A 26578-nucleotide genomic window follows, 5' to 3' on the forward strand; every position below is an offset into this window, starting at 1 on the left:
ATGGAAACACAGCTTATGTTCCTCTTTCTTTAAAGCTAACAGCTTGCTTCATCAGAGGTGCATGTCCAAAGGTTTCCCAACACATTTCTGATGCCAGAATTATGGGAGTTGCATTTCAGAATTCCTGACATTCACATCCACTTCCACACAGTGACAGGGTTTGAAATTCGTCCGGAAATCAATCAACCATCTACTGTATACAACCCATCCATACACGGTACTTGGACACAGATCACGCACAATTATTTTTCAGTTACATAATTAGTTTCCACTTGTCTGTCAGTCACTCCTTCACACATGAGAACAAAATCAAAGCTGCATCTTGTGTGTTTGTGTATTCAGGTGTGGCGGCTGCTTATGCTGAGCGCTTATCACTCGCATCTCTAAATGAAAAAGTAAAGCTGTTTCCCGTTGTCCTTTTATCTGCTTTGACGGGAACCAGCTGCTACTGCGATTAGATAAGTACTCTCTTTTCAGACTGTCACCTCCGCAGTGCTGTTTCTCAGTTTCATTTAATTCCTGACTTCATGTTAATTTTTCTGTGGACATGATCTTTGTTTGTCTGGCAGCTCAGAGGGGTTCAAGATGTCAAGAGCACGAGATCAGCAGAGAAAAGCGAGATCAAGTGGATAGCAGTGATACTATATCTGTAAACTGAATCTTGCCATTTGCTTTCAAATCTATCGGTTTGTATTTGTTGATTTAGAGCATAAAAAACATATATGCACGCTTTGATATCACTACATTTTTAATATGATCTTCATAGATTCCCATTAATCATCATTGTATATGTGTAAATGGATTCACACAGGTAGCTGCACTTTTTACATAATTGAAGCATTCTTGCAACATGTGTTTAAAAAGTGAAGTTTGTTTATAACTGCTTATTAATGAGCGGCGCAGTATTTCATGTTGCTCTGCTGCAAAGTCTCTGCAGATCCCCTGAACCTTTTGGTTCAGTCTTGGAGCGTGTTTACAGGCGGGTCTGTGCATTAATTATGTTCTGTTGTGGCCAAAATGAGCTCTGTCTTTGATGCCGGGGTGCTTATGCCAGCCTCTTTCACATGGCATCATGAGGAGATTGTGCCATCTTCTTTTCAACCCAGTTGCTGCACTGAGAAATATAGAAAGGACACAGTCTTCCTTTTGTGCTCCAGTCGTCAAGACTCGATTAAGAATGCAAAAGTGGAATAATAGCCCCTCTGCAACCGACAAGAAAGCAGACCAGGCATGACCACTTAGCTTTGGATCTTTTATCTCGCAAAAAGGGACACCAAAGTAATGGCTGAGCTCAGTATGCATTTCCTCGAGCACAACATTCCTGTCAGAAGCAGTAAAACTTAAAAATAATCCTCATAATACACATATCCAATACTCTAAAGTAAAAAGTGGTGCAGTAAATGAGGCTAGAAGGGCCTGAAATGAATGATGAGGCCAAAGTTGCATTAAGCTGCAGTTTCTCTGATGGCCACTAGGGGCTCAACTACTGAATCTGTGAATATCTTTGGAGTTTCACTGAACTGTGGCCTCGAGGAGCCGTGGTGGGCGTCCTTTATTTTCATTTCTGAAAGGTGGCAACCCTAACTGTATATATAGAGTCTATGGTCAGTTACCTGTTGATGATCACATGATTGCGATTCTACAACAAATTCACTGTGATTTATCAGTTGGAAATCAAACAAGGAACAACTGATTAAACTGTGGGGTGTTTCTGAGTCCCATCAGTTTCTGCTGCCTGCTACATATTTAGGTCACGCAATGTAGCAAACCCCAGCCAGACAATGGTGAAGCTCCTGATGTTTCACAAAGCCTTTATTTACGTTCAGCCGTCAGCCTTATTTTGAACACAAATTCACCTTTCTGTCCTTCACTCCTTTCTTCAGCGTCAGAGCTCGTCTCCATTCCAGCTAGGTGCTTCTAAGTTTAGACACATCCTTTCCTAGACAGCAACAGCATGGAACCCTTTTCTTTCATCTTTATTTGTGCTTTTGGACTTTTGGGCAGCACCTGCGTCATGTCAAGCAACTGCTTCTTAGATAAACACTTCCTGTGCCGCTGGAATGGTGACAAAATAAAAGCTTGTAACATTAAAAATACACCAACATAAAAACATGGAGGGAACGGTTATTTTAACACTAGCAAAACAAAGGCTTGGCAAAAGTGATGAACTGATCAACAGACCTTTATAAGAGTAATTTACACACAATTCGGTATCCATACACAACATGCACATGCATAACTCATGCCTGTGCTCAGTGCAAGGTCATTTTTTATTAAAGATTTCATCCATTGGAAATAATACATTAGCTGAGCAGCCTTGGCGGAGTACTGCGCTCTCTGAGTGCTTTTCTAGTTACCTCATGTCATGGTGGCAATTTTTGGCAATTATTAGTTGCAGAATAAGTGCTCTGATCTTTTACTTAGAGGTGAAGTATTCATTTCTAACGTAATACTGTTTCTACCAAATTCAGTAATTATCACCCTCCAGTCTGATATCTGTCCACTGTAAAGCACAATTTGTACATAAGTATGTCAGAATGCTCTTCTTTTTCTAGATTCACAGACTGCTCCTTTAACATGACAAATTGCAAGCTAGGCCTGCATTCAAAATGTTAATTTTATGTTGTTCAAACATGTTAAACACATCTTGCAATAAAAGACTAAATATCACTGTAAGTTAAAGAAGTGCAGCTGATAGATCTGGATGCACAGAGGTAGATGTACAGGGGAAAGGAAAACATTGTAGAAATATTAAATTTTTAATGTTTCTCTTTATTTCCTTTTTTAAAACATGGCTTGACTTCAGATTTATAAAGTATCAGATTCTCTTGTGTACAAGAATAAGTGTTGTCAGTGAAGTGTACTTATGAAATGCATTCATTCAGATTAGTTCCTTTCAAATGTCTGTATTTTATACTATCAACTGTGTGCTTTTTCTCTCTCTCTTTTCCACTGTATTGATGGTTTTATCGCTGCTTTCTCACGTATTATATGACACCTATATATACCTATTGCTTAGGCTTGCATTACACATTTCCTGTTCTGCACTCTGTATGCTTGCCTTTCTTGAGTTTTTTTAACGTCCGATGAGCTGCTTTCTCAATTTAATTATATTCAGTTTTATTTAAATAGAGCAAATTCACAACATAAGTCATCTCAGGACACTCCCCATATAAAGTCCATTTCATACAATATTATATTAAAGAGAGAACTCAACAAATCCAACAATTTCTCAACAGTGGGAAGAAAAACTTTCAGCAGGTAGAAACGTCTGGCAGAACCAGGCTCAGGGAGGGCAGACATCTGCCTCAGCTGACTGGGATGTAGATTGTAATTTGCATCTTTTGTTGTTGTTCTTCTGGCTTATTTAACATTAACAGTAACAGAACATTTCCATTTTGGCGAACACTGACACATTTACAGTGCTACTGATAAATGTGCAGTGTCCATATAATATATCAATAAACACATAGATTCTAAGGTTTTGTATGTTTTTTTTTTACTGTGCAGTAAATGTAGTGGGTTAAAAAGTACATTTGAAGCACATAAAATGAAGTACTAGTACTTCAAAAGTACTCTGGCTTCTAAATTTGATACTTGAGTGCATATTTACAATTGGTTAAACACTACAGTGGTCTTGGTTTGGTTTTAGTGATTCACATATTAAAGATATTTCAGTAAACAGTCTGATTATTCTGATTATTCTGTTGACTTAATTTGATTTATAGACATTTTTAATTCATCCAAGATTAATGCTCAGAGTACTGATAAAGCTAAAACACAATTTGGTGTGTTAACAGTACAGAGGTGAAAGCAAACTACAGTGATTGCTACTTAAGGCTAGTAATGGCTAGCCTTGACTAAAGCTGAATTACTGATTTTTTCCAAGCTCTTTCCTGTAACTAACAAATCTTTGATACTTTCAAAGCACAACTTAGTAAATCAGTTTGTTATGCCATGTAAAGAAGAGCATAATGCCATATAATTTGTCCAAATGTTGATACATCGTGCAAGAAGTCAGATTTTATCCATCTTATCTGATTAAATTTACTTTTGCAAAACATCCTTCAGATTTCAAATGGCTTATGTCTCAACTTCGCAGTTTCTATGCTACTATGTTCAAGTTAGATTGAAGTGAATCTCACCCCAAATATCAGCAATCACTGAAAAGAAAGCGGCTATAATTGGATGTCTAAATCATACTGAGAAGAAGTGGCTCACGTCCTGATCCTGAGCAGGTGCTCTACGTATGCTCGCACAATAACGAGGGTCGAATCATCACTCAGAGGCTGCAGCACTTTATTAGAGACTCAGCTCACTCAAGGATCCTTCATTTCTGAAGCAAAAGCACAGTGACACTGCAGTGGTGAATACAAACGAATACATTTCTCTAATGATGTTTAACAGGCTTCGATGTGTTTGTGTATTAGAGAGGTGAGTTAGTGAGAGCGTCAGTATTAAGTGTTTGAACTCGGTGAACTCGCCCTCCCATCTTTCGTTCGGCAACAATTGTGTCATTAAGACTCTGCAGAGTTACTACTGCAACACCACAAATGAATCTGAACTCAGTCACATCCACGTTTCCCAATTATGGCAGCAAAAATAATAAGCACAGGTAAATGTCTCTCCCAGCATGTCAAAGCTAACAGAAAAATCAAAAGAGCTCAGTAGTGAGTGATTTCAAGGCAGCTACAGATCCAACTGCTCAGAGACAGTTGGTCTTTTTGGCCACAATGACAAGAAATATGTTAGGGACGCGAGAAGGTGAGGCCTTTTTTCCCAAGAACATCAGAGCTACTATCAAGCATGGTGATGGCAGTATTATGCTCCAGTGTTGTTTTGCTGTCAGTAGAACTGGTGCTTTACACAAATAAAATGGAATAATGAAGACTGAAAATTACCTGAAAACCTGAGATCATCTACCAGAAAGTTGGGTCTTGGACACAGGTGGGTGTTTCAACAAGACAACGATCCCAAACACTCATCACATGGGTAAAGAAACAGGCTAAATCAAGCTGGAATTAAGGTTTTACACCCCATTGAGAATCGGTGGACTGTGCCAAAGAAACAAGTCTGTGTCAGAAAGACGACAAAGTTAGTTGAGCTACACAGATTCTGTCCAGAGGAGGATCAAAGATACAATCACAAAGTTGTAGACTGCTACCGAAAGTGCCCAGCTGAGGTGAAAATGGCCAAGAGTCATTTAACCTGGTGTCTATGTACATTTGAAGAAACTCTGCTAGATGCAAATCTCACCATCATCTTATCACAATCTATCTGTAAAATAAATTAATGGGGATGCTTATCAATTGTTATTAAGCTTTCCTTAGGATGCCCCTTTTACATTCTTCCCTCTTCAGTCTGCCAGTGTCCAACATCAAGAGAAGTGTGTTTTTTTTCATTCAGTCAAGGTTTGTTTTCAAGTATCCTTAGAAAGTTTGCAGTCTAAACTGAGATAACTATAATGATTTCAGAGTCTACCAGAGTTAAAGGAGAATTTATGCAAAGGAAGCTTATGTATAAAATTAGTGGAGAACCCCTTCAAGCTGAGGTAAACTATCTTTCAAGCATTTCTTGAATAATATTTGTCAAATTGCTGAAGGTGAAGAAGACAGATTGCAAAATGTTTTCACTCCTCAAAGTGTAAAAAAATGACATTTGAATCGAAATGAGATGAAAATTAGAGTCTGAGAATGAATAGTTGTTTAAGTGAGTAATGGATTATCAACATTTTAGACTCAACGGCAGAGATGTTTAATAACATAAATAAAATAGTGCTTGAAACACTTCTGATGATCTTTTTGTTTCTTGTTTTGTTTTTTTTTTCCTTCCTACTGAAACGCTGCACAAATTAAAGTAAATGATTCAGCACAGCCTTAATTGAGGAGCTGTTTGGGGTCATTCGGCAGCCCCCTCTGGAAATCAATGTTTTTTAGCCTCTACCAGAGCAGATTATAAACAGTTATTGTGAAGCGTCCATGAAAAGCAGCAACCACAGAAGTTTATTCCTGTGTAGGTGCAGTGAAACCTTTATCTGGTGAATCTGCCTGAGAAACAACCGTTACTTGTTAGCAACGGGTTCATCATTCTTCAAAGAGCTGATGAATGTTAGGCAGTGAGTCATAAATGCGTTTATATAACCACCACAGCGGTACATTGATTGTTGTGTTTATTATCAGACGTTGAGCTCTAAATGACGACATTTATACACCAGAAGAAGACAAACTGTTCCAGAGATGAGAAGTATTCCCAATGGTTGAATTAAATATCAGAAGCAGGGGCCACAGAGGCTTATCATATCTATTTCAGTTGCATATTCTCTGAAATACAGTGTCCTCAGTGCCAAATTTATGCAGGGAAATGCAGTCACAAAACTGCTGCAATGTAAACATCTATATGACCCCAGATCACCTTATGGGACCATTTAAGGACCACTTATCTTCTCACCAGCCCGAGCTTTAGTGCTGATCACGGTGCTCCTTGGTGCAGTGTTGATGCTGCCTCTTATTCCCAGGCATCAGCTCACCAGTCACCTGTGTACACCCTGACAGACCTCTCTCTGGAGACGTGTGTAAAATGTGTGTGTAAAGTGTGTATTTGATGTAAGAGGTCCAGTGCCGATACTTAACTGATACGTTTTATGTGACTTTCTAACTCCCTGAGAATAACTTTATGCCTGAAGAGACCAATCTGACTACTGTCACCTCTGCTTGATCTGCACACTGCCTACATTCCTCTGCTCTAAATAGATCTCTATTTCCTACCTAAAGCTCTCTAATCTGAGAAGACCGTATTTGCATTATGGATACCAGGTTACTATGGCAACTGACTAAAACACCAGGACCTTAAATGAGAGGCTGCAGTGCAGAATAGCTGACCAAAGTCTCAGGCGTCAGCAGGAGGGACTCAGAACAGAGAGGGAGGTCGCTGCTTGAAGCCTAATGACGAATCTAAACACTTGTGTGAGCAGAGAGACTCTAAATGGCACAAATTGGGATGGATGGCACCTCGATAATTACCAATATCAAGGACAATTTAGGCTCTCCTTCATCTCACCGTGTGCACCTTCATGCGGCAGTTCCAGGATTAACGCCGGTTCCTCGTGACTCGCTGCTGTGTGGGACTGTGAACGCCACAGCTGCTCAAGCCCACTTTGGAGGCAATTAAGTTTGACTGATGTGAGGCTCAAAGAGGCTGCAGCCGCATACTGATACACTGAAGAGTCTCCAACTTTTCTGTGCAACACTTCCAGCGCTCTGTTGTCACTGTTACGCTCTTAGTGGTTGTTTTACATCATTTCCCGGTCAGTTTCTGCCACTATGTGGTCAGTTTGCTAATCTTTGCAGCTTTTTGTGTCACGTTTTGTCTGTGTGGTACATCTTCATAGTCACCCTGTTAGCCCAAAGGGAATTCCTTTGTGTCTCCTTGTGGTCATTTTGTGTGTTGTTGTGGTTATATTTAGTTTCACAATCATTTTGTGTCTTAATGGTTATTTTGTGTGTCTTTGTGGTCATTTTGCACCTATATGTGGTTGTTTTACATCAAAGATAATAACCAAAACAGAAGCAATATGACACAAAAAACACACAAAGTTAACAGTAAGAGACATGAAATGACCACAAAAAACCCACAACATGACCACAGAGAGACAAAATTGGTCATTTTGTGTCTTTGTATGTGATTGTGTGTCTGTGGTCACCTACTGTCTCTTTGTGGCCATTGTCATTTAGTGGTGTTTTTGTGTTACTTTGTGTCTCTTTGCGGTGTTTTTGTGTCGTTGTGTCTCTTTTTACAGTCATTTTGTGTGTCTTTATGGCCATTGTGTGTCATTTTGCATGTTGCTGTCTCGGTGTTACTTTGTGTCTCTTTGTGGTCATTTTGTGTCACTTTTTATATCTGTATGGTCATTCTGTGTGACTTTGGGGTCACTTTGTGTCTATTCTTTTTGTGTCAATTCTCATTTTGTTATCATGTTGTGAGTCTGTGTCATCATTTTGTGTCACTTTGTGCATCATTATCATCTTAATCCTCTTTTGTGTCTTTGGGGTTATTGTATCTGTGGTTATTTTGTGTTTTTGTGGTCAGTTTTTGTGTCTCTTTGTGGTCATTTTGTTGTTTCTTTGGACATTGTTCTATACTGCTTTATTGTGGTCATACATGCCTTATTATGGTAGTTTTGTGTGTCTTTGTGGCCTTACTAACCTCCTCTCTGTTATTTTGTGTCTGTTGGTGGTCATTGTGTATCTCTTTTGTCTTTATACAGTCATTTAATTTTGAGTGTTTGTGGTCTTGTGTATCTCGTTGCATCTCTTAACAGCGTTTGTGCATCTCTATAGTTGCTTTGTGTCACTATGTGGTTTTGTTAGTGGCTTTTCATTAGTAAATGTGAGCAGTCAGTTTAAACAGATACTGCAGAGGGTTCAGGTCTTCCAGACACAGTCGACCATCTCAGCCACTGGTTCTGTTCAGACCTGTTCCATGATCCATTCTCATTTGAGATTCTAAAATGTCTCTTTTAACACAGCCTACCCTGCTGAATGTAAACAGAGCTGTGGGAACACTGCAAACACTGCAGTCTTCATTATGGACAAAAGAGTGCCGTGATAGACACCATTAAAGGAGGATCAGGCTGCAGCTGGCAGATTATCAGTCAGTCCTGCTGACCGACAGCAGGAGGAATGAGGCTAATTTCAACAATCACAACAATCTGAGAATTCACTGACAGCCTATTTGTGGCTGAATCACGTCTGTACTGACAAAGTTGACCACATTTGATCACAATCTGTGCTGAAGCAACACAAAATCAAGTTAGAAAGAATGCAATCCATGATGTGACTTTATTTCCTCCCACTAATTTAGACAGCAATGGTCTTAATTAACAACCCTGAATATCTATTGAAGTACTATGAAACAAAAAAAGCATTCAGAGAGCGCAGTACTCCGCCAAGGCTGTTCATTCCCCCATATGGCATTATCAGAAATGCAGCATTTTTATTTTATTAGTTATTGATGATCAGAAACAACATAGAATGTGGCCATTTAATATTGATGTACCCACAAACAAAATTACCTTGCGCTGAGCACAGGTGTGTGTTCTGCATGTGTACATTACGTACGGATACCGAATCGCCTGACCTAAATATGTAGCGGGTAGCAGGAATAGATGGGACTCGGAAACACCCCCACAATTTAATCAATTATTCCCTGTATCATTTTCTATTAGTCCGTAGTGGAGGATTTGTAGTAGGATCGCAGTCATGTGATCGTCAGCAGACAGCTGAGTTACAGTGACGCTGTGCCGCTATCTTGCAGTGATATGGAAATAGTTAACAAATGTGTGGATCCAGACTATAAGCTGCATCACTGCCAAAATTTAATGAGGGGGACCTTGTGTCATATCTGACCTTTCCTGAAAATTTCATCTAAATCCATTATTTCGTTTTTGAGTGCATGTTATGCACAAACAGATAAACATACGCAGATCGTCACATAATGAAGGAATCACAGAGACTGTAGAATGACTGGACCAATCAACGTGACCCCTGACTCTCATCAGCAAAAACCTTTCCATTCACAGAACTGCTGCTCTTTGGATGCTTTTGTATTTTACTATTCTAAAAAACCTACGGAGACTTCAGTGAAAATCCAGGAGATCAGCAGCTTCAGAAACACTCAAACCAGACAACAGTCACAATACCTGAAGGTATCTGCAGGATTTGATGCTACATCATTGGCTAAGTGTGTAATTGAATGAATAAGCAGCTGCTCCTAATAAAGTGCTCGTTAAGTTTGGTCAAAAGTGTCCATCCATATCGAACAGTTTCATTCTTCAGTAAGGCATTTAATATTAAGTGTGGAACCAAAAATCCCTTAAGTAGGTGACTCACAGAGGAAAATGCTATAAAAACGCAAGGATCTTGACTCATTTGACTTATTGCACACAAGAAACCGCCTTCAGTCTTTTGATGACTTTCAGTGACTAAAATCTATTTGAAGCTGTTATCTATATGTTAACATTTAGTTTCCAGAATGAAGTTGTGCAACAGTTTAGACTCACGGGTCTGAAAATGATGACTGTCTTAGTGAGCTGCTTTATACATCCTGTAAAGGTTGAAGACAGACGTTTTACAGGAGTCACATTTGAAATTCTGAAAACTTCTTATAAATCAGTTCATCCTGTCATAAAATCAGTAAAGTCAGGGAGAAACAAGATGTTGTTGGTGGAAAACTAAGACCACATAGGATGTATTAGTGAATCCAATACTACTGAATCAATATGATTTGAATTAATGACGAGTAAAAACAGTAAAATGACGATATGGCAGGTGACCCGACAGTCAATTTACAGTTACATTCCTTTGAAAGTTGTATCAGTAATACGTCCTCATTAACAGATCTTGTGCAGGGTGTCTGGTGGCGTTTGTCATGTATCTCTACAGCATGATTTACTGGACTAAAACCTGGCAGTGGGCAGCGTAGCCAAGAGATCTCATGACGATCACTATCACTGTATCTGATCTGAATCACAATCCTCCCTGCAGATTTGACCTCCTGTAATCACATGAGTTGTACATATGGCTGCCTGGATACAAAGCCTGTCACTTCATCTCAAGGCTGAAGAACCAATTCATACATTTCTGTGTGTTGTTTTAGCTCTGAAGTGATGATTTCTGTCTCTGTCACTTTGACGGCGGTTTAGTTTGAAGCTGGATAATCGGTATTGATGCAACAAAGCTCTCGCCAGGAGAAATGAGACACCAACACGACTCCGGATCGCTGTTTGCTGCTCAGACATCTAGAAAACATGACAAGTGCCTCCTGTTCAGCTGCAACATTTATGGATAAACAATATTACTGTGACAACACGCTGCCAGATGTTAGGTTCCCTTTTATGGCAGAGTCTGAAGAAGAAAGCCTGGTTAACAGAAAGTAGATCACCATCAACGTGATACTTATCTCTGATGGAGGCTTCAGGTTTTGTAGAGCCGGCTAACAGACAGAAAGCCAGGCTATGGAGAAGGAAGGTTTGGGGAGCACTGTTATTTATTTAATGACCTGATCTGGAAGTTTCCTTCACGATATAAAACTGCCCACCCCTGCTCATTCTGTTTATCCACTATATTTAACCAACTACTAATGAACTGATTCTGCCAACATGATAACATTTTCTCTGCAGAGCTCTACTGTTGACCAAAACAATTATAAAAATTGGATGAAATGTCCTTTATTACCAGGAGTGCACACTCACACTGCAGTTTAATTTGACTATTTTACTGTACAGCTGCAGGAAACCAGCTGCTGACACTGTCTGTCTGTCTACTTCCTCCAGTTTGCTAAAAACCCAAAGGAAATGACTTCACTTTTTAAAAAGTTAAGCAACATTTATGACCCATTTTTCGACATCAGAAGAAAACAGTGGGCAGTTTGTGTCTTCTCATGGGATTAGATATGCAGACCAGAGAAAAAGTCTGCAGACTCATGATTAATTTATAATAAGAAATGAAAAATAACACCATGGTATTATAATTACAGTCTCTGGTGTTGAGTATGTGGAGTCCCACTAGGTGGGGCCTCATATTTAGAAATGAAAGAAGCCCTGTTCTGTTTAAGTGGTTACTTCCTGCAAATGAAGACACAAACATGGCAACATAAGGTTGAACTATATTTTGAGCAGAAAAATATTCTACGTATACACACAGATCCCTTTATTAGAAACATCTGTGCAGCCTGACCCAATCAAACACAGCAGCTCCACCATAAATGCTGCTTTTATGAAGTTTCTACATTTTCAGCTTTTGTTCATGTTGTCAGAAAGACGATCATGAGATTTTTTCCTTCAAACTATGAAAAAAATACAATAGTAAGAAAGTAAGTGATAATTATGAGTTAAGGTCACTGATTTCCTGTTTTCTCCTGTGAATGCAATGCTTTCTGTAGAGGAACATTTTGCCACAATGAATATTTTTGCATTTATTTGCCGATAGTTTCATGCTATGTTCAAGTTTTTACTTAATAAAGTACAAATGCAAATACAGGATTTTTAAAATATCTTCACAATGAAGAATTTTATGTTATTGAAGGATGTGAATCTATATATATTTGCACTTTTTGCAATTAAAGGCTGCAAGTAGCTATTATTTTCATTCTCGATGAATTGATTATAATTCTACTGTATAATTCATTATTTTGTGTAAGAGTACAATACTGCACACTGTGTCAGATCAATACTTATTATTTCATATTCATCATGCCTCATCTAAAAAATATGACAGGTGCACATTTTCTTTATTATATCTTTATTTTTAGCATCATTGGACTTTCGTATTTATTGTCCTGCTTCTTCCATGCCTCATTTGTATCCAGCTGCTGTAACATGTAAGTTTCAATTTTTAAAAAAAGTTGATCTTATCTTAAAATATTAGAATATGGCGACAAATGTCTGGCTTTGTCCACAATCCAAAGATATTCAGTTAGTGACGTAGAGGAGGAAAGAAACCAGAGAACATTCACATTTAAGAAGCTGGAATCCAGAATTTTAACTTCTTTTTTCTGAAAGGTTACATCATGATGTAACAGCAACTCTAGAACAATTACATCATTGTAGCAAATGCCCAATTCAGGTAGAAGTATGGAGCTTTATTTCAGCACATTTCATGTATTCACCCAGTTAATATGACATTAGTATGTGCAGCACTAGTTTTTGTAATAGCAGATGTGTAATGATAGCAGTGTTGCACAACTATCAGGGATGAATGAGATTTTTGTTGCCTAAAGAGTATTTTGTCATTTTGCACGTCACCAGAAGTGCTGTAAGCCGTCTTGGTGAGTGAAGTTCAGTGCCTCAGTATGGCAGCGCCGGCCCTTTTCTCGCTCTGACTCTCAGATTGTTTCCTGTACAGCCGTCAGTCGCTCCAACAACAACAACATGGCCATACGCAGAAAAGACAGCTTCCTCTGGGGGAAAGGTACGCTTATTATCCTTCACTTTTAATTTATACTTCACATCGTTATGAACAGAGGCAGCTATAAAAGAAAAAGTAAGGTTGATTTAGAGAATTGTTAATGTGTGATATAGTGTAGAACGTACTGCGAAGTGCTGCTGACTGTCTTCTTGGAAATTATACCTCACATTATAGTTCTCTTATTCAGCTTTTGTATCATTTGAGCCCTTTGACACTGGATAATCTGTCTATCCAGCATTGGAACTTAACATATTATGCTGTACTTCAACACATTAAGGTGAATTACATACATCATGCATACATACTCCACCTGATTTTTTAAGACCAGAGAGAGAAGCAGCTATTTTCTGAGCAGTAAAGTATGAATCTGTGAAGCATGTCGGCCTGGGAGAGCGAGTGTAGGCCTGAGGTAGGTTGTCAAGTCAGTCCACAGTGCTGCGTGTCTGCTGAATGCTTTATCAAGTGTTTGCCACCGTCCCTAACTTTAACTGTCCCACTTTCTCTCACCCCACAGCTCCACCGAAACTCCCCCTAGCAGAACGCAGGCAGGACGACACTGTCAAGAGCCATAAGTTCGAGCTGCTGGATGACATTCAGGTACTGCGCTGCATTTATCCCTCCAAGGTCCTTCATTAAAATGCCTCATTATTCTCCTGTAAGCTCCCACCCCAGGCTGCCTCCTTTGAGTTTTTCACAGCACACAAAAGGCGTTTTCATTCACTAACTTTTAATTGAGATATGAAGGATTTGAAGGCTATTTTATAATAGCAGCAGGCAAATTGGCCCTGAGTCATTGATTCTGCAGGTGTCTGTGATGTAATACAAAACCTTGTACCCTCACAAACAACGCCGCTGTCTTTCTCAACTCTCCTACAGAAGCTGAGGTTGGAGATCAATCACGTCATGCCAGAAATCCACAGCCCTGACCCTAAGGAGCACAAGTGAGTATGAGGACATTGTTACAGCAGCTCCTGTGTGAGTCAGCACAGCCTCTTCCTCTTATTTAGCTGACACTTTGCTGTAGTTTGGCCTCCCACATGCAATGCTCAGTTTGACAAAGTCTTGCAATCAACTTTATCGAGACAGTTGTTTGATTTCGTCAGTTTCTAGTCGATGACGCCTCTGCATTCGGAAGTAACTTTAAATGAGCTTCTAAAACATTTCTACATGACATATGAAAACCATTTTTACATAATGTGATTTATGTACAACAGTGGTTCCCAGCATTTTTAGGGTTTCTCATATGTGTTCTGCCATGTTTTTAACTTTTTGTCCATTACTTGCAGTGAACTATTCCAATTGATATTTTTAGCTATTTAAATTCTTCCTTGTACTATAATAACCTTTACTTTGAACTACTTATTCCAATTGTTACTTTTAGCTAATTATTTTAACTCTTCCTTGTAGCTAACTATAACAACCTTTACTTTAAGTTAACTATTCCAATTGTTACTTTTAGCCAATGGAATTAACTCTTACTTTTAGTTTAATATTCCAAGCGTTACTTTTGTTTAACTATTTCAGCTGTTACTTGTTGCTAACTATTCCGACTGTTAATTTTAACTATTTCAACTGTTGCTATTTACTTTTTAGCTTACTGGCAATCCTGTTATAAATTTAGGCCTTGCTACTTATTTCAGCTGTCATTTTGGCTACCAATTTCAAATGTTTCAGCAATGTTTATCTTTAACTTTAAGATAAATGTTTCAAATGCATGTCCATTAACGTTAGCTTGGCATTTCAACTGTTTAGCTGGAATATTTTTAGCTTGCTGTTTCAAAGGTTCACCCATTACTTTTAGTGAACTATTGGCTGTAGGTCATCACAGACAACATGTTACAGAAGATAAAATGTGATCTGGTTTGTACAGTAGCTATGGTTGTAATAAAACAGTCACTGAGCAATGTTACAGTCACAGAGAATTACAGACAAAATTGTGTTGTGACATGTTGTGTGCATGGGAGTGCATATTTGGACTTCCTGTTACTTTTGTCGCTGCATTCAGAAGGTGATAAGTGAGTGGTGTGACACCGCATTTGGCGATTGCAATTGTGTTACTGGCAACATCAACCAGAGTTTCTCAGCACTGCTGGCCGCATCCCACTAAACCCCAACACCCACCATTTCATGCACCCTTCATTATAGAGAAAATGGTCTGAGGAGTTTATTTTATTAATAGTTTGACTGACTGAAATATTTTGATATTTTGTCCACGGATTAATCGTTAAGACATCGTGATCAGATTCAATGATTGAGGAGAAATGGCAGCAAAACTAATTAATCTAAGGGAGCATTTTTAGCTTCAGTAACTTACTAACATTATTGCTGCATGCCATGCATATGAATATACCTAATTACTAGCCAGCAAGTTATTACTGCATGAACCAGATCCACACCACAGTCCACACATGAACAAAATACAGAACCACAATGCAGCCTAAACAACTGCACACAAAATACAGTGTCACTCTCTATATGTGCTAGTGCATTAAAACAAACAAGACAGCTTATGTTCAGCAAACATAATGCACACATACACCATTGGACACAACAGCAATTACTGCAGGATCACCACCAGATCTTCCCTTTTGCCACTCAGCAACCAGATTGCACAGCAAAACAACAGAAACATTGATACCAGTCACTGACGCAACTTTAATATATTCAATACAAATGTGGCCATGATTAAAAAATAAATAAATAAATAAATAGACCAAAAGAAATATGTAAGTTAGGTCTATTTAGTGTCACAACTCCAGCTGGAATGGTACGCTTTTTGGCAGGTGAAGCTGAGAGTGACTTCACTTAATATGGTTAATATAGTTAATAACATAAAACACAAACAATAAAACACAGAAAACTCCACAAATACCAAGTGGGATCAAGCAGAACATTTCTGACTATAGGCAGCACTATAGTATTGTTTTTCCAATGTTTGGACTATATGTGTTTGGTATATCTAATATACTGTCATGCTTCACTCTGTTTTAAAATCAATGTATACAAACATGTACATTATGAATATTTTGTGGCCCTCTGATCTTTTTATTTCATTTTAATTGTCTTTTGTTTCAGTAAAAATGTTGTTAAGAACAGGAGATTCCTGCGAGGAAAAAAGAAATTCAACATGGACCCCAAAACTGTGAGTGGACATTTTTATTTTTTTTTGTAGACTTTCTGCTCTTAAAATACACTCAAAATCCATTTGTTTGTATAAGTATTGTTAAGTGACCTCTGGTGGTCGTTGAACCAGAAAACGTCCTGAAATTGCATTTGTTTTCTTTCAAGTGCCTTTTGTAATTATGATGAGAGAAAAGTAAGAAGTGAGGCGATGTTATAAAGTTTGCAGATGGAGGAGGTCAGGGTGGATGGATGGGTCAACAAAACATTGGACTTTAAGGACTTCTGTTTGTCTCCTGAATCAAAATATAAGCGAATATTATTTATTTTCCTTAACCTCATCAACATGACAGTAAAATAAGCATTTCAACGTAAATCATGATGATTCCCTAAGACTAACAGAATGACTTTTGTGCCTAAACCTAACCAAATCTTTATGACAGCATTATCACATTATAATTGATTCAGTTGTAATTTGCCAGTGATTTTCTAGAGTTTATCTGTGGCACATCTTCTGCTGCTATTTTTGTTAAGCCACCGCTAGTGGTCGTGACATTATCAGTAATTTCACAAAATGCTACAAAACAATACCTTTATGTTCTTGTGATGATGCCCTCTGGCGGCCTGAGTAACTCTGAGCTAAAAAGGAGTAAAGGTGTTTCTGTAGAACCGCAGAGTTTGTGCAGGAGGAGCTTGGGGTGAATGGATAGGCCAACAAAACGCTGGACTTTAACATGGGAGATTAGTGTTCATTTTCAAACTGTTAATCAATGTTATTTCTTCTAACCTCACAGCTCCATAACATTTACCACATTTATTATTTATGATGATGGTCCTCTAATCTTAACCAAGTACTTTTTGAACTCAAACCTGACTAACCTAACCAAACTGTTATAACATTCCTATATGATGCAGCCTATACAGAGGACTTCACTGGCATGTAAAGAACATCCATGGAGACATCGCCGAGTGAAATCATCAGAACTATATTTGGTTCTGACAGGCTTTGTGTGATTTAATTAAACAATTTACATGGAAACACACAGTCAAGGTCCAAATTATACTTTCACTCACTTCAGTTCCTCTGGATCTGAAGCTGAACAGCAGCATGACAGCAGAAATAACTCCTCACACAGCGGATGTGGATTCGAAGTGCGAGTGATGCTCAGAGATGCAAACTGTGCACAAGCTCAGATGCAGAGAAAGAGCGATAGCGAGAAAAACCACATCCTGTTCCCTGAAGCGGGGCAAAGACTCCACTTCACCGCCGCGACCTCCGTCTTTTCAGTCCTTCCTCTTTTTAAAACCAGGTCCCTCGGCCAGTGACCGCTCTGCGCTCAGACCTGAATACATGTGCGAATGGGCGGATGAGAACCTCTAAGACTTCTCAGGGTTAAGAGTCTTCAAGAGGAACTGATTTGAGGAAGTGCTTAGCAAGAGTGCACACTCAGAGTAAAAGGGTCATATTTTGAAGATTTGGCTCGAAGCACCCGACATGCTGTATTCATTCAACCTTTTTCATCCTGTGTGCTGCTGATTAATGACAACAGTGACTCAGAAGGACAAGAGGACATGTTTTCTGGACAAGTGATACGACTGGCTTAGAGTTAGCGCTGCTGATCAGAATTTAAACACAAGTTGTGGCCGACTTTTAACATGAAAGGGAGAATTTATCTTCCAAGCTGAAACACACATATAAATTCTCTGACTTCATGATAAACTTTAAAGATTTCACCCCTTTTCTGTCTGAATCAACATTCAACATAACAAGAGATTTCTCATCCCATTCCTTCTTTTGCTGCAGGGCATCTACTACCTGGTTGAAAATGGACTTCTTGAATGGCAATCAGACTCAGTGGCAGAGTTTCTCTACAAAGAGGAGGGACTGAATAAAACCGCAATTGGCAACTTCTTGGGAGAAAGGTAGAGTATTCACACAGCTGATGTGGGACCAACTGGGCTGGGATCAGACTCAGAGAACATTAAAAAAACCAGACAAGTTACACGTATTTGTTTAGAACAACTCCCTCTATTAAAACCACAAGTTCTCCTGCTGCCTTCTGTCTGAATAATTAGTTCAAATTGATCTCGTGAATTTGTTCAAAAATGTAAAACTAGCCAAGTTTAACAGCACCTGAGAAAACAAGTTCAGTAAACTTACGTTGAATCAACTGTCACATGTACAGCAATAGGGGCAATGCATGCTGGGAAGTATGCTAGTTTGCTAGTTTGTTTCTCTATAATTTAAAAAAAAGAAGTTATGTTTAAATTCTGAAGTGGTGTCAATAATAATAATAACAACTAGATATATTAAGATGAAATAACTTTTAATGAATAAAATCTAAACAATTACATTAAGTTAACAAGAAAAGATTAGTTGATTCCATTAATTTCCTGTATGATATTGAACAGTTGTTAGTTTGCGTTTAATCACTACTTACATTTCTCCAGCTGTCTACCTACAAACATATTTATATTGCCTTTCAAAATCAAGTCATATTCATTTTATTTATGTAGCACATTTTTAAACAACTGGAGATGACTGAAGTGTCGCACAAATAAGGCAGGCAGCAACAAACGTTGTGCACAAAAAACAGTAAAGAAAACAAGAGATAAACTGGTTAAGTCCATCTTATGAAGCAAGACAGAACAGGACAACACCTTCTGAGAAAATACTAAGACCACCAAGAGCAACTGCAAACATGTACGTGAAACATTTCATTGAAAGAGGAAGGCTATTCCAAATATTTTCCTTTCTCAATACCCTTGATAGTGGCAATAGTTGTTCTCTGGATCGAAGAGGCAGAGAAGTGGGAGGTAGTGGAGGCAGAGTCAGGTATTGTTCCTGTGAAGGTCCTGGTTCAATGGTATTTTATAAAACCACAAGACAAATGGATTCAGATTCATCTAGCTAAAAATTACTGAAACATAAAGAATCAGTTTGAAGGCTGAAATTCAGCAGTGAGAGGCAGCAAAACTATTTATCACAAGCTAATAATAAAACCACAATACAAGTTAAAGGTCATGACTACAAGTTGTGATTTCATCAAGTGAAGTCTAAAAATCATCAGATTCAAGATCAAAGTCATGTCACTTATGTATGCCACCTAATCTAATGTATTTCCCAAAATGTCAAATTATTCTTTTCAAACATACAGTAAATGCAGATAAAACCACAATCCTGAACTCTTGCATTCAGATTTTGGTCACAAAGTTCCCCCTGAAAGGAACGCATCTGCAGAACAAGACCATTCCTTCCTTCTTCAATGTGCATTTTCAGATTGTCTCACCAACACTTCTGTTCTGACTTTGACTGCTGTGCTTCATACATTTGTGCCACAGATTTTCAATTTGGTTATTTTCATTGTTTATCTGTTGTCTTGGTTGTCACACAGAGAGGAAATGCATCTGGAGATACTGAAAGCGTTTGTGGGTCTGCATGAGTTCTCAGACCTGAATTTGGTGCAGGCGTTGAGGTTCGTGAAAGTCTGACTGAGATGTTGCAGCAGTTTCACTTCAGTCTAGTTTCTCTGATGATGTGTGCTTGACTTTGAGTGTCTTTTTTTTTTTTTTTTTACACCTCCTCCACCTTGCAGACAGTTTCTGTGGAGCTTTCGTCTCCCAGGAGAAGCTCAGAAGATTGACAGGATGATGGAGGCGTTTGCAACTCGCTACTGTGACTGTAACCCAGGGGTCTTCCAGTCCACAGGTACGAGCACAAAGAGACTGATTCAATCTCTCACAGAGTCCAATTAACAAGATCTATTTCTGCCTCTTTAATTAGAGAATTCTCTACAAGTCACATCTGCTGTCAACAGAAGTCTGGTCTCTTTGTAAAGCACGAGTGAAGCCACAGAAATGTCTCATTTCTCTGATCAGATCAAAGCGAATGTTCAATCTAAGAGTTTTGGCTCAAGCAAACTTTCAGAAACCCATTATTTTTAATGGGCACAATTTGCACTGCTGCGGCAGTGATAACAGCACACAGCTCAAGAAACTAAACTGTGGTTTGCTATTACAGACACCTGCTACATCTTGTCTTTTGCCATCATCATGCTCAACACGAGTCTCCACAACCCCAACGTGAAAGACAAACCCAGTCTACAGCGATTTGTGTCCATGAACAGAGCCATCAACAACGGAGAGGACCTGCCCACCGAGCTGCTCACGGTCAGCTGCTTTCTTTTATTCTCCTTATTCTATAAGAGGAAAACCATTTTGCAAAACAACCGCAAAGAGACACAAAAGAGCACAAAGACACCCAAAATGGCTGTAAAGAGACAAAAACTATTCATCAGGATCAAAAATGTCTGCAAAAGAGTCCAAATAACTGCCAAAGGGTCTGCAAAGAGACACAAAATTGCCACAAACAGGTACAAAAATGACTGCAGTAACACACAAATCAACTGTAAAGAGTGATAAAATGATTGTAGACACAACATGACCGCAAAGACACACATAACTACAAAGACATCAGTAATAACTGCAAAATCACGAAATGACCATAAACAGACACAACACAAAGAAACACAAAATGTTCTCATAATGTGCAAAGAGACCAAAAAGAACACAAAGAGACCTAAAATGGCAGTAAGGCCTTTTAAAACGACAGGAAAGACACACAAAATGATCGCAAATAGAAACAAAATGATTGCAAAGAGATGTAAAATGACCACATATTGTCACAAAGCAACTAAAAAAAGACAGAAAAATGACTTTTTGGAGTCTAAAAAAACTGAAATATAAAAGCATGAAAATCTGCAATTTCAGACCATTTATGGGCATTTAAAAAAATTATTTAATTACCTCCAAGCTTCAAGTGTTTCTATAGTTTTGCTGCTACAACTTTTGAGCCAAATGTCAATTTACTGTCTTCCCTGTTCTCACTTTTTTTGTGTTTAGTACATTTTTTATTCAGTTCTACTGCTTTGAAAATCAGTTTAAAGGAGAATCAGACCTTTAGTAACAAGTTCAGTTCAGATTTGAGGTTCCATTTTCAAATATCTTCCAGAAACTGTATGCGAGCATCCGCAGCGAGCCTTTCAAAATCCCAGAGGATGATGGGAACGACCTCACGCTGACGTTCTTTAATCCAGACAGAGAAGGCTGGCTCCTTAAAATCGGTGAGACAATGGTGTCAACGTCACACACTAAACACTGAGATGATGATAGGATTTCAGAGTATGTTACAAAGTCTTTTGTCTCTGTTGAAGGTGGGCGAGTTAAAACCTGGAAGAGGAGGTGGTTCATTTTGACGGACAGCTGCCTGTACTACTTTGAATACACCACAGTGAGTTTCTCTCTGCTGAAATGTCACAATATAAAGATATAAAATATGGAAAAGTCAAACATTGTCAGTCTAACACCAACATGCATCTCATCTTCCAGGATAAAGATCCAATCGGGATTATTCCTCTGGAGAACCTTTGTGTCAGGAAGCTACAAGACACAAGCAAACCGGTAATCACTCAGCTTTGGTGCCACAGTGGATCAATGTATATGAGCTTCCACAAACACATTATCTGCTGCCACAGAATCTAATGAATCATACAGCAGCTGCTAAATGAAACACTAGCATAAATGCTCAGAACAGTGAGTCACAAGGCTATCACAAGTCTATTGAAGTAGACAGAGAGCATATGCACACAGTAACAGTGCTCTGTGTGTCTGCATGTGTGTTTAAACAGTACTGTCTGGAGTTATATAACCCCAAAGGACAAAAGATCAAGGCCTGCAAGACGGAGAACAAAGGCAGAGTGGTGCAGGGTAAACACCAGTCTTATAAGCTCAGTGCAGGCAGCGCAGAAGAACGGGATGACTGGATCGAGGCCATCAGGTGAGAGCTGCTACTGATGTTGCAGAGGACACATGGGAGGCCATGTGCCGCTGTGAGTCATGTCTTCAAGGCCTGTGCTGAACACACGACCAGAAAGAGTTCAAACAGGCAACAATTAACACCTCTGACTCATTGCTCATCTCAAATCTGAAGGTGCAGTTTAATTACACTCAAGGTTACGTACTGAACTGTTACTTAGTAGCCCTAGAGTCTCAGCTGGTTGCTTGGCAACCACTCAGAATCAAGAATTAGTCTGATATGAAAATGAACATTTTTACATTTTAGTTTTTCGTAATAATGAATCACTTAAAGGTGCCATTAGGGGATTTAGTTACGTACAGACAGAGACAAGCTAGTAAGCCATTCCCTTCAGTTTCTAGTCTTTGTGACAACTAAGCTAAGCTAACTGGCTGCTAGCTGTAGCAAACACAAACAACCACTGATAAGAATAAGATCTGAGTAGGTTTTCAATTGGTCAGTTACGAAGATTCGACGTTTGGCTCTGTTTCTCCAAAATGAATAAATCAAATTTATTTTTAGATCATGCTCAAAACAACCTGTGTTGACCAAAGCGCTGGACGTAAGTAATAAGACAGGCTAAGATTTAACTTTGTAAAAGAATAATGAAGTAATATCAGATATCTTTGGACACACTTCTAGACGTTAAGAAATTAAATGGAAAAACTAATCAACTGATTATATATTAATGAAAACAAAACGAGGAACTGGTCACTGACAAACAGAACTCATAAAATGTAGTCACGGCTTTAAACTGAATCTTCATGTTGTTTCTCAGGGCGAGCATCACCAAGGACCCTTTTTATGACCTGGTGTCTCTACGCAAGAGGAAAGTCATCAGCAACACTTCCTCATAGGAGTGAAAAATCTGTGGAAACTGGCAGCACCTGGACATGTTTGAATACATGAATCAATCTGAGCTTCAATGAGAGAAACTTAATCAGAACAGGAATGTGCAAACTGGGAAGTGACACTTGTAGTATGAAAGAAGAAACGTGAACTTAATGGGTTGCAGTATAAAGTCTTCACATCACTTCTGCAAACTGCATGCACTACTGCTCCGACTTCAAGGGCTAATGAGTCCTACTGACAAACACCTGCTGCAGGAAGAGGAAGAGGAAGAGGAAGGTTACAGGTAGCTGGTCTGTGACTGTCATCAGTGTTTTACTGAACTGTTGGTGCAAACCCTAGAGGCCTTTGAATTCACATTTCAAGTTGAGAAGTCAGGCAGACTGCCGCAAAGAGACCCAAACTGACCACAAACACGCAAAATGAGAAAAGAGAATCAAACCAACAACAGACAAATGATCACCACGGCAAAGACACTCAAAACGACGACAATCAGGCTCTAAATTATCACAAAGAGAACTCAGTATGTCTGTAGAGAGACTGAAAAGACACACAGAGAGACATGACATGACCATAAAGAGGCTAAAAATGATTAGACCCCAAATAACCACAAAGAATCCCAATGTGGCTGCAAAGTGACTCAAAAACACCACGAAGTAGCACAAATCAACTACAAATGGACACAAAATACCACACAGACACAAAATGAGCACAGTCACAAATGAAGCCTCTGAAGACTATGAAGAAAGCTAAAAAGGCTGTAAATGGACTCAATGGACAAACAGAGAAAATGACTGCCAAGACACACAAAATTACCACAAAGAGGCAAAAAAGGCTACAAAGACGCTTAACCTGACAACAGACAAAATGACCACAAAGAGACACGAAATAACTTCAAAGACTGGCAAAATGACGGCAAAGAGGGAAAAAAACAACAACAAAACAAGCAAAAAGCCTGCAGAGACATAAAATGGCCACAAAGAGATTCCAAATGACCACAGAAAATTCCAGATAACCACAATGGGACCCAAAAGGATCACAAACAAATCTAAAATGACTGTAATTAGAAAAGAAATGATCACAAAGACACAAAAAATGGCTCTAAAGATACAAAAACATCCACTAAGAGATGCAAAACAATGGTAAAAATGTATAAAGCCTCAGTAACATGGTCCAGGGGAGTTAATATTTATTATTTCATGTCAGAATACTTAAAGTTGTTTATGTCAAATATGTTTATTCCTCTGATTAATGTAGCTTTTAAAATGTACAGTTCATTATTGTATATTGAGGGCTTTACCTTTAAGTCTGAACACTTTCACTAGTTTGATCTAATCTGCTGTTCTCACACCATATCCTGTAGAGTGCAAATGTAAAAATGATGAGTCAAATCTCGCTGGTTTGATCCTTCAGAGAAATGAGTGTAGCACTTTGTTAAAACTGTTTTCATCCTTCAGAGAAAACATGAATCTTAAAAGGAGAAGTTGTATGAAGGATTATACACTTTTCCTACTCCACTTATTTTTGAAATCCTTAAATCCTTTTTTTTGTCTTACTGTAAATACAGATTTAAAAGCTAAACATATTTTCAAGTTCCAATTTTAACTTATGAACCACAGAAGTTGTACAGTATATTTGATATATATATATATATATATATATATATATATATATATATATATATATATATATATATATATATATATATATATATATATATATATATATATATATATATATATTCATTTTTTTTAAATATAATTTAATGACTTTATTTTGTTAATAATCAAACTATATTTTGTTCAATAAATACTTTTTGATGCAGGTTTGTGTTGCTCTTTCTCCAACAGATGGCGCTATGTTTCCACCACATGTAGCTCATGGTTGAAATATCAACTATCACGCACATTGACTGTTTTTCTCATAATGATGACATGAGAAACTGCTCTCCTGTTACTTTTACTCTTAAAGCTATCAGATCAACGTGGTATCTGATGTTGTTGAAGCTTTTCCTGTTCAGTTTTTGTGCGTTTGATGCTGTGATAGAGAGCTGTGGTTTCCTGGCAGCACAAACACACAAAAAGAAATACATTCTTTAAGTATCCAGAGTGTATTGACTCACAAGTGAAAAATGAACTTCTTCAGGTTTCTTTGTGCGATTTTGGAGGACTTTAGAGGCCACGTCAGCGTTGTGCTTTGCTGCTGTTGGCTCCTGGTTAACTGGTGCTCCTCAGACATCACTGCTGCCAGTATGAAAATGACAATAGTTGCAAAATTAATAGATTAGTTATTTTTCATTTGAATATTTTTTTTATCCTATCATGCCCTCATTAAAAATCCATTTTACCCCTTAAATGCACTGGACACTACTTGCACACGTAAATAAATGAAGTGCAGTAGGGTTAGGTTAGTGTTATTTCATTTATTTGTTCTGTCAAAATTCATAAATGGGTCACTCCAGAATTGGAGGACATTTGTGCTTCAGAATTTTGGAAAAATAAACCTTGTCTTTTACAATTTTCTGCTACATATTCATCAATAATAGGTAATAAACTATCAAAGGCTTGATTGGCTCAGCTTACACATCAATAGTACAGATTTTATTCCATGTTTTATTTGTTGTTTGCTAACCCTACTCTAATCACAGTAACAGGGTTGTTAATCCATGCTAATGTTAGTTTTTTCTCAGGAGTAGAAGCTAGATATTTAGCTAACTGTTACTGCTGACCAAGAGGACAAATTTACTGATGGAAAAAGTAAAGAAAATAGTAAAAAGAATTTGTCTTGCTCTGATAATATGCATAACAAGGTTGCATGAAGTAGAGTGAGACATTCAATCAAGGCTGACAATGTTATGAAAATATGGAAAATAGAAGCGAGGACATAGCTTTGCTCTACCCATTCATTTGGAAAACTGTCTGATGATGTTAATTCCAGCATATCATATGATCCACTGTTTTCTTCTTCTACCAGCTAAAAAGATTATGCTGACAGGGTTGCATACATGTTGTGGGACACACATTCCATGCGTAAAAATTATTATTTAAAATATTATGTTGATTAAACAAAATGTTCCCACAATTACAAGAGACATCAATAACAAAAAATAATACCAAAAAAAGGATATTTAACCCTCCCATTGTCCTCATTTACGGGCACCAAAAATATTGTTTCCTTGTCTGAAAAAAATCCAGAAATTCAGCAAAAAAAGCCCCTAAATTTCTGAAAATTTGCAAAACTTTCAGGAAGAAAATTCCGATAATTCCTTAAAAGTTTCCCGTAAAAGTTTGATTTTAAAAAAGACAAGAAAATTCTTGTAAATATTTTCAAAAAAATGAGTAAAAATTTTCTAAAAAAAATCCTAAAAATATCTAGTTATTACATATATATCAGTAAAACTTCTAATATTCTCTTAAGAACATTCACATAAAAATCTACTAAAATCCAGTGAAATTTTCTGGATTTTGGTTGATTTTTTTGTGAATGTTCTTAAGAAATACTTTTAACATTTCTTTTTTCCACCAAAAAAGGTTCAAAAACTTCTCAAAAATGTTGAAAATGTGGACATCAGAAGTTTCACTGTGAAGATCTATTTTTCTCCACATTTTCAAACTTTAAAATGGGTCAATTTTGACCCGCAGGACGACACGAGGTTTAAATTTCATTTTAACAGTTTTATTTGAGATTCGATGTGGTCATGGGGGGGGGGGGGGGGGGGATGGCATTTTAGGGGAAACTCCAGACTTATTTGATGTTTTGAAAATATTTTGAAACATTCTTTTCTCCTAGTTTT

The 26578-nt window shown here is 38.0% G+C and overlaps 1 protein-coding gene across 1 annotated transcript; it reads left to right on the forward strand.

The window, feature by feature from the left end:
* The first annotated feature begins 12906 nt into the window (after positions 1–12906).
* LOC111562787 (cytohesin-3-like) lies at positions 12907–24405 on the forward strand. The gene is made up of 13 exons (XM_023261511.3): positions 12907–12965; positions 13477–13559; positions 13839–13903; positions 16038–16104; positions 17887–18005; positions 19478–19558; positions 19679–19791; positions 20104–20252; positions 21094–21205; positions 21296–21372; positions 21471–21542; positions 21770–21918; positions 22715–24405. The coding sequence occupies exons 1-13, from the start codon at positions 12926–12928 to the stop codon at positions 22791–22793; spliced, it is 1206 nt and encodes a 401-aa protein (XP_023117279.1). The 5' UTR covers positions 12907–12925; the 3' UTR covers positions 22794–24405.
* The last annotated feature ends 2173 nt before the right edge of the window (positions 24406–26578 follow it).

Source organism: Amphiprion ocellaris, chromosome 19 (assembly GCF_022539595.1).
Source record: "Amphiprion ocellaris isolate individual 3 ecotype Okinawa chromosome 19, ASM2253959v1, whole genome shotgun sequence".
Taxonomy (NCBI): Eukaryota; Metazoa; Chordata; class Actinopteri; family Pomacentridae; genus Amphiprion; species Amphiprion ocellaris.